The sequence below is a fragment of the Mustelus asterias genome, chromosome 17 (genome assembly GCF_964213995.1).
Source record: "Mustelus asterias chromosome 17, sMusAst1.hap1.1, whole genome shotgun sequence".
NCBI lineage: Eukaryota > Metazoa > Chordata > Chondrichthyes > Carcharhiniformes > Triakidae > Mustelus > Mustelus asterias.
Window position 1 is genome coordinate 11,383,996 of NC_135817.1, and position 9,032 is coordinate 11,393,027.

The following is a 9,032-nucleotide window of genomic DNA, read 5'->3' on the forward strand; positions in this document are numbered from 1 at the left end:
AGCTGGAAATGTCTGTCATTCAATCAGCCTCGAGATTAAGACTAAATTCAAGGTTACTCCTTTCACCTAGAAACAAAAGCATTATTTTTCGAAAGCAAACATTTATTGTGGGGAGGGCGGGTGGAAAGGATGACAAACATTTCCAAACAAGAGAGACCAGTACTTAGTAAAAATTAAAAGCAACTTCACTCAGACGAAGATCTTATCTACAACCACACTCATCTACCACCATATCATCGTAATGTCTCAAAACCACGTTGTCATTGTTATCGTAATAAAGCATGGAAATAGGGGAGAGCTTAATGGGGACACAGCAAGGTTGAGGGGTGTGATCAGGGTCAGTGGCATGCACCAGTGTTTGCAGAATGGCATGGTTGGTGCCATTCAGGCTCTCACTCAGGGGGTAAGGGCACTCCCCATGGCAATAGTTGGCCATGTAACCCTGGGGGGCGATGATCCATTGTTGCCAGCCCACATCCTTGAACTGGATGTGGAGCCTCCTCCGCTTGCAGACACGGCTGAATGCAAGGGGCAGCTGGAAGGAGCTCCTCTTCCTCCTGGATGCTTTGCATTTCTCCCGGTTCAAGGTGACCACCAACAGGGAGATGCGCAGATCCCGGGCGATCTGTGCGCAAGCTGGGCTGGGTACCGGTCCATCCCCCATCGAGGAGCTGCCCATCTCCAGGAATGCCCCCTGGTTACGGCTTGGGTGTCTCCAGGCTCTGGTGATCGGAGTCAGATCGAAGTAGAGGGAGCCGTGCAAGTTCTGGAAGGACTGCGAGGCGATGAGTTGCTGCCTGAAGCTGGGGTTCTCCCCCACCTTCCAGATGGACAGGTTGCAGGTCATTGCTGCTCCAGGGATTGGGTAGGGGTCTCCGAGGAGGGTCAGCTCCAACTGGGCCAGTGTGAGCTCCTCCACTTCTTCCAGCACCGACAGGTTGAAGTAAAGGCGTCTCCGCACGCACAGCCGAGGCAGGGATCCCAGCCCAGAGAGTGGACCACCTATCAAAAGGGAAGGTCAAAAAGATCATCTGAGCAAGAACAGAGGAAGCCAGAAAAAAAACACAGCACGTGGCACAGTGGTTAGCACTGCTGCCTCACAGCGCCAGGGACCTGGGTTCAATTCTGGCCTTGGGTCGCTATCTGTGTGCAGTTTGCATGTTCTCCCTGCGTCTACGTGGATTTCCTCCCGGCGCTCCGGTTTTCTCCCACACTCCAAAAGGTGTGTGGGTTAGGTGCATTGGCCATGCTAAATTATTCCTTAGTGTCCCAGGATGCATGGGTTAGAGGGATTAGCAGGATAAATGCGTGGGGTTAGGGACTGGATGGGATTGTCGTTGGTGTGGACTCGATGGGCTGAATGGCCTCCTTCTGCATTATAGGGATTCTATGAAGTCTGCCAGCATTTGTCAGGAGAGAAACACAGTTAACATTGAGTCCTGGACCCTTCGTCAGAACTGAAAGGAAGGAGAATGTGTTTGAGCTGCAGAAACTGCAAGAAGAAGGAACAACTTCTAGAACAAACGGCAGATGGCCTGGTGGGAGAGCGGGAGGGGGGCGGGGGGGCGGGGTTTGCATTGAGACAATACATGTATGGAATATTAAAAGGAACGGGTGGTTTCAGATGAAGGAGAAAGGTTAAAATCTAAAGCTGTCAAACTCAAGGTTGAGTCTTGAGGGCTGCAGCATGCCTAATTGGATGATGAGATGCTGCTCCTTCAGTTTGTGCTGGGCTTCACTGCAGCCAAGGACGGACATGTGGTCATAAGAGCAAGTGACAGGAAGGTTGGACTGGGTGAAGGTGTTCCACAAAGCAGTCACCTAGTCTGCATTTAGTCCCCCCAATGTAGAGGCCTTTGACAGTGAGGAGGGAAGATGTAAAGGGGCAATGTTACACTTTCTGTGATTACCTCCTCCCCATTCAAGGCCCCAGACACTCCTTTCAGGTAAAGCAGCATTTCACTTTTACTTTCTTCAATTTGGCCCATGTATTCACTGCTCCCAATGTGGTCTCCTCTACATTGGTGAAGGCTAAACACAGACTGGGCAAACTCCCAACTTTTAAATGCATTAGTTGTAATTTATCAAAATTCACTGGACTCTGGGGAGGTGCCAGCTGATTGGAAAACAGCTAATGTAACACCACTGTCTAAAAAAAAAAAGGAGGTAGACGAAAGGCAGGTAACTACAGGCTGGTTAGCTTAACATCCGTAGTTGGGAAAATGCTGGAATCTATCATTAAGGAAGAAATAGCAGGACACCTGGAAAAGAATGGTTCATTCAAGCAGACGCAGCATGGATTCATGAAGGGAAAGTCATGTTTGACTAATTTACTGGAATTTTTTGAGGATATAACGAGTGCGGTTGACAGAGGGGAACCGGTGGATATGGTGTATTTAGATTTCCAGAAGGCATTCGATAAGGTGCCTCACAAAAGGTTGCTGCATAAGATAAAAGGTACGCGGAGTTGGAGGTAAAGTGTTAGCGTGGATTGGCGATCTAACAGAATAAGAGTTTTAACAACACCAGGTTAAAGTCCAACAGGTTTACATAGAACAGTACAGCACAGAACAGGCCCTTCGGCCCACGATGTTGTGCCAAGCTTTATCTGAAACCAAGATCAAGCTATCCCACTCCCTGTCATCCTGGTGTGCTCCATGTGCCCATCCAATAACCGCTTAAATGTTCCTAAAGTGTCTGACTCCACTATCACTGCAGGCAGTCCATTCCACACCCCAACCACTCTGAGTAAAGAACCTACCTCGGACATCCTTCCTATATCTCCCACCATGAACCCTATAGTTATGCCCCCTTGTAATAGCTCCATCCACCCGAGGAAATAGTCTTTGAACGTTCACTCTATCTATCCCCTTCATCATTTTATAAACCTCCTCCGCTCCAGAGAGAACAGCCCTAGCTCCCTCAACCTTTCCTCATAAGACCTACCCTCCAAACCAGGCAGCATTCTGGTAAATCTCCTTTGCACTCTTTCCAGCGCTTCCACAGCCTTCTTATAGTGAGGTGACCAGAACTGCACACAATATTCCAAATGTGGTCTCACCAAGGTCCTGTACAGTTGCAGCATAACCCCACGGCTCTTAGACTCCAACCACCTGTTAATAAAAGCCAACACACTATAGGCCTTCTTCACAGCTCTATTCACTTGAGTGGGAACCTTTAGAGATCTGTGGATATGGACCCCAAGATCTCGCTGTTCCTCCACAGTCTTCAGAACCCTACCTTTGACCCTGTAATCCACATTTAAATTTGTCCTACCAAAATGAATCACCTCACATTTATCAGGATTAAACTCCATCTGCCATTTTTCAGCCCAGCTTTGCATCCCATCTATGTCAAAGGTTTATTTGGTAGCAAATGCCATTAGCTTTCGGAGCACTGCTCCTTCGTCAGATGGAGTGCAAATCTGATCTAACAGAAAGCAGAGTGTCGGAATAAATGGGTGCTTTTCCAGTTGGCAATCAGTGACTAGTGGCGTGCCGCAGGGATCGGTGCTGGGGCCTCAACTATTTACCATTTACATAGACGACCTGAAGGAGGGGACCGAGTGTAGGGTAACAAAGTTTGCGGATGACACAAAGATGAGTGGGAAAGCAAATTGCGTGGAGGACACAGAGTCTGCAGAGAGATTTGGACAGGCTAAGTGAGTATGCAAGGATCTGGCAGTTGGCAAGTGTGAGGTTATCCACTTTGGAAGGAATAATAGTAAAATGGACTATTATTTAAACGGTGAAAAAATTACAACATGCTACTGTGCAGAGGGACCTGGGGGTCCTTGTGCATGAATCACAAAAACTCAGTTTGCAGGTACAGCAGGTAATCAAGAAGGCAGATGGAATGTTGGCCTTTATCGCAAGACGGATGGAGTATAAAAGCAGGGAGGTTATGCTACAACTGTACAGGATACTGGTGAGGCCACACCTAGAGTACGGTGTACAATTTTGCTCCCCTTATTTAAGAAAGGATATATTAGCCTTGGAGGGGGTGCAGAGAAGGTTCACCAGGTTGATTCCAGAGATGAGGGGGTTAGCTTATGAGGAGATCTCGAGTAGACTGGGCCTGTACTACATAGAACATTACAGCGCAGTACAGGCCCTTCGGCCCTCGATGTTGCGCCAACCAGTGAAACCAACCTAAAGCCCATCTAACCTACACTATTCCAATATCATCCATATGTTTATCCAATAACCATTTGAATGCTCTTAATGTTGACGAGTCTACTACTGCTGCAGGCAGGATATTCCACGCCCTTACTACTCTCTGAGTAAAGAACCTACCTCTAACATCTGTCCTATATCTCTCACCCCTCAATTTAAAGCTATGTCCCTTAGTGTTAGCCATCACCATCCGAGGAAAAAGGCTCTCACTATCCACCCTTTCTAATCCTCTGATCATCTTGTATGCCTCTATTAAGTCACCTCTTAACCTTCTTCTGTCTAACGAAAACAACCTCAAGCCCCTCAGCCTTTCCTCATACGATTTTCCCACCATACCAGGCAACATCCTGGTAAATCTCCTCTGCACCCTTTCCAACACTTCCACATCCTTCCTATAATGCGGCGACCAGAACTGTACGCAATACTCCAAGTGCGGCCGCACCAGAGTTTTGTACAGTTGCAACATGATCTCCTGGCTCCTAACCTCAATCCCTCTACCAATAAAAGCTAACACACCCTACGCCTTAACAACCCTATCAACCTGGGTGCCAACTTTCAGGGATCTATGCACATGGACACCCAGATCCCTCTGTTCATCCACACTACCAAGTATCTTACCATTAGCCCAGTACTCTGGAAGGAGTAACAGGAATACAAAGTGAATCACCTCACACTTTTCCACATTAAACTCAAGTTTAGAAGGTTGAGGGGTGACCTTATAGAGACACAAGATAATGAAGGGGCTAGACAGGGTAGAAGCAGCGAGGTTATTTCCACTTACAATGGAAACAAGAACTAGGGGGCATAGCCTCAAAATACGGGGGAGTCAATTTAGAACAGAGTTGAGGAGGAACTTCTTCTCCCAGAGGGTAGTGAATCTTTGAATTCTCTGCCCAATGAAGCAGTAGAGGCTACCTCGTTAAATGTGTTTAAGTCACAGATAGATAGATTTCTAACCATTAAGGGAATTAACGGTTATGGGGAGCGGGCGGGTAAGTGGAACTGAACCCACTATCAGATCAGCCATGATCTTATTGAATGGCGGAGCAGGCTTGAGGGGCTGGATGGCCTACTCCTGCTCCTAGTTCTTATGTTCTTAAACTGGGAGACCCCTGGACTGACTGACCCCCAGAATCATAGAACAGAATTCTAGAATGGTCACAGCACACACTGGGGGCGAATAATGCACTGGTGTTCGCCAGGGGGTAGAAAAGTATATTTTTAAATGAAAATGGCGCCCCGATCTCTGTGAACCAGGCCTTGCTCACTCCAGTCCCCAACCTGGCAGAATGAAGGCATAAACCATGCCCCCAGAGAATCTGAAGAGAAAACTCGGCTCTGCTGCTGAATTTCAGTCTGAAACTGACAATCTGACACATTTTGGTAAAACTCTGCCCAAGGAGGCCATTCATCTCGATAATCTGTGCTGGTCCTCTAAAAGAGCAACTCCCCTACTTCCTCTTGACCAGCAAGTTCCTTCTCTTAGTAATGATCCAATTCTGTTTGGAAAACCTTGTTTGAATCTGCCCCCCACACTCTTAGGCAATGCATTCACGATCCTAATAATCACTGCATTCAGAAAGATTTCCCTCATGTCACTGATACTTTTCCCAATCTCTTTAAAAGCTGTTTCCCAGTCCTTCCACAAATGGGAATATTTTCTCCCTATTTACTCTGCCCAAACACCTCATGATTTTGAATACCCCTATCAAATTTTCTGTCAGCCTTCTCTTCTCCAAGGAAAACAGTCCCAGCTTCTCTGAACTTTCTAGGTAACTGAAGCTGCACAACCCCAGAACCTCCACATCCCTGGGACCACCCTTGCAAACATTTTCTGCACCCTCTCAGTACCTTCACATCCTTCCTAAAGTATGGTGCCCAATATTAAGACACAATTTCCAGTTGAGGCTGAACTAATGTTTTATACAGGTTTAACATAACTTGTTATTGTACTTCAGCAATGTATAAAGCCTAGGATCCCAGAGACTTGTTCTCACTCACTCAACCTGCCCTGCAACATTCAGTGCGCACATTGGGTCCCCCAGGACCCTTTGTTCCTGCAGCCTCAAATAGCCCGCACCCCCCCAACTCCTTACTCCAGGAAACAGAGGGGTTTCCCAGAAAAGGACTAACTAGTTGTGACAATAATTAAAGACACAAATAAGATTCACAAATTATTTGGACCCCCTGTAGATAATTGAACTGTGAACATCCTGCAGCCCCGAACAGGATGACAGGGTTTTAGTTGCTGTGCAGACAGTTTGAGAGAATCTATACAAGCAGCCCCATCAACTCCAAGACTCTGCTGCGTTTATCCTCCTCATGAGCTTCCTACCAGCTCTCTTCAGTTCTCTCTCATGTTATTGAGTCCCACAAGAACATGAGAAATAGAAGCAGAGGTAGGCCACCAGGCCCCTCAAGCTGGACATGCCACTCAATACAATCATGGCTGATCTACGCCAGCCTCAACTCCTTTTCTGTGCCATTTCCCCATAGCTCTTTATTCCTCGATCTATCAAATATTTATCCACCTCCATTTTAAATACTTCTAATGGTCCAGCCTTTACTACCCTTTGGGGCAGAGTATTCCAGAGATTCATCACCCTCTGCAAGAAGAAATTTCCTCGCACCTCAGTTTTAAATGACCTGCTCTTTTTCTTGTAGCTATGTCCCCTTGTTTGAGACTTTCCTACTAGTGAATACATCTCACCATCTATCCTGTCAAGTCCCCTCAGGATCTTATATGTTTGAATAACAAATAGCAAAGCAAGGCAAGGCAGCTCCTATTTACTATCTCCGCCTGTCACAATTCCCTGACAGGGAGCTATGAAGGTTGCCCGACGATAGAGTGTATTAGAGGGTGGCATAGTGGTTAGCACTGCTGCCTCACAGCAGTTCTTCACTCTGAAGAAGGGGCGACACTCCAAAAGCTTGTGCTATCAAATAAACCTGGTGTTGAGAGACTACTTACTGTGCTTACCCCAGTTCAACGCTGGCATCTCCACATTATAGCCTCACAGCACCAGGGACCTGGGTTTGATTCTAGCCTAGGGTGATTGTGCAAACTCCACACAGACATTCTCCCCGTCTGGGTTTCCTCCGGGTGCCTCCCACAATGCAAAGATCTGTAGATTAGGTGGATTGGCCATGCTAAATTGCCCCTTACTGCCCCAAGAGGTGTAGGTTAGGGGAAATTAATGGGGTAAATGCATAACATTGTGGGGATAGTACAGGTGTGGGTGGAGAGGCAGTGTAGACTCAATGGGCCAAATGCCTCCTTCTGCACTGTTGTCATTTTATGATTCCAATAAAGGTCACCCCTCAATCTTTTAACCTCCAAGGAATACAGACTCAGACTATTTAGCCTCTCTTGAAAGGACAACCCTCTCATCCCAGGAATTAGCCTGGTGAATCTCTTTTGAACTGCCTCCAATGTTACTATATCCTTTTTTAAGGTAAGGGGACCAAAACTCTACATAGTATTCCAGGTGAGGCCTCACCAACACCCTGTACAATTACAACAAAACCTCCCTATCTTTAAACTTCAACCCTTTTGCAATAAAAGGCAAAAATACAATTTGCCTTCTTAACTATTGTTGGACCTGCTTGGTAGCTTTTTATGAATCATACACTAGAACATCTAATGCATGAATCACCTCCCCTCAAATGTATTTCTAACATGCACCCAAGCCATTCTGTGTGGTAATGAGCACCACATTCTGGATAAAGAGAGCTACCCTGACCGTTTCAAGTCCACTTCCCCCAACCTCCACACACTTGCCCCATGTTAGGATCACTTACCCAGATTGGGGAGGTGACGGAGGGTGTCTCCATCCACCCCCAGCTCCTCCACCCTGCACACGTCAGCTTCAGAATCGCCCTGGGTGAGGGGACTGGATCTCCTCTCAAACATCTTCCAAAACCGAGCTGGGACAGGCCTGGAGTGAGAGGGCCGGGGCCTGCTCCATAAACCCAACGCCTTTAGAAAGGCCTTTTCCTGAACCTGTTCACCCAGCAGCTCACACACACCGACAGAGCAAAAGAAAATCACTGTGAAACACAGAGTGAATTCAGCCAGAGAAGCCATTGCTGGTTCCCAGACTCGATTAGGAAGAGTGAGAGACCTGGTTCCAGCTCCTGTTACAAACCAGAAGCATATCATCAACCCTGCTGATTGGTGATTAATGAGCTCTCTCTCAGCAATTACCATTTCAATAGGGAGCTCCCAGGCTCAGCCTCACATTGTGGGACTGGGAGACTCCCTCCTTCCCTCAATTAGATCAGATCCTGGCTGCTGGTGTCCCATGGCCTGAATGTCTGAAATCAGCTGGCAACACACATCAATCCTCACGTGTGGTTAGTTTTCAGTGGTACTTCAAAGGGGTTGAATGAGGGTGTTTGCATCTGAAAGGATTTCCCTCTCTATACCAGACAGTCACTGCTGGACCTGATGTTAACATCATAAGCTCCCCTTTGACTCAGATGCCTCCTGTGAGTTCTCCCAGACTGAAATGTGTATTCCTGTCAATCTAGAGGAAATGGGGTTGTCAGGAGAAATTTAAAATCATTCCTTAGATTCAAGGAAAAGAGATCAGAGTATTTTTCAAAATGATGAGAAGTTAGGAGCAGGGAGATTGAGGAAATCTAAGTACAAAAAAAATCACAAATTTAATAGATACAAAAAAAATCATAAAGATCCTTGGGAATGTTGAGCTTTAATTCAAAGCGGCTGCAATAGACAAGGGAAGCATTGTTAGTCATATCAATAATAAAAACAGAAAATGCTGGATAAACTCAACAGGTCTGGCAGCATCGGTGGAGAGAGAAACAGAGTAAATGTTTCGAGTCTGTATGATT

The 9,032-nt window shown here is 46.6% G+C and overlaps 1 protein-coding gene across 1 annotated transcript; it reads right to left on the reverse strand.

Moving 5' to 3' along the window:
* Positions 1 to 202: 202 nt before the first annotated feature.
* Positions 203 to 8,088, reverse strand: gdf3 (growth differentiation factor 3). The gene is made up of 2 exons (XM_078232109.1): positions 7,977 to 8,088; positions 203 to 1,002 (listed from the first exon to the last, which is right to left on the reverse strand). Exons 1-2 carry the CDS (start codon positions 8,086 to 8,088, stop codon positions 203 to 205), a joined length of 912 nt encoding a protein of 303 aa, XP_078088235.1.
* Positions 8,089 to 9,032: the final 944 nt, after the last annotated feature.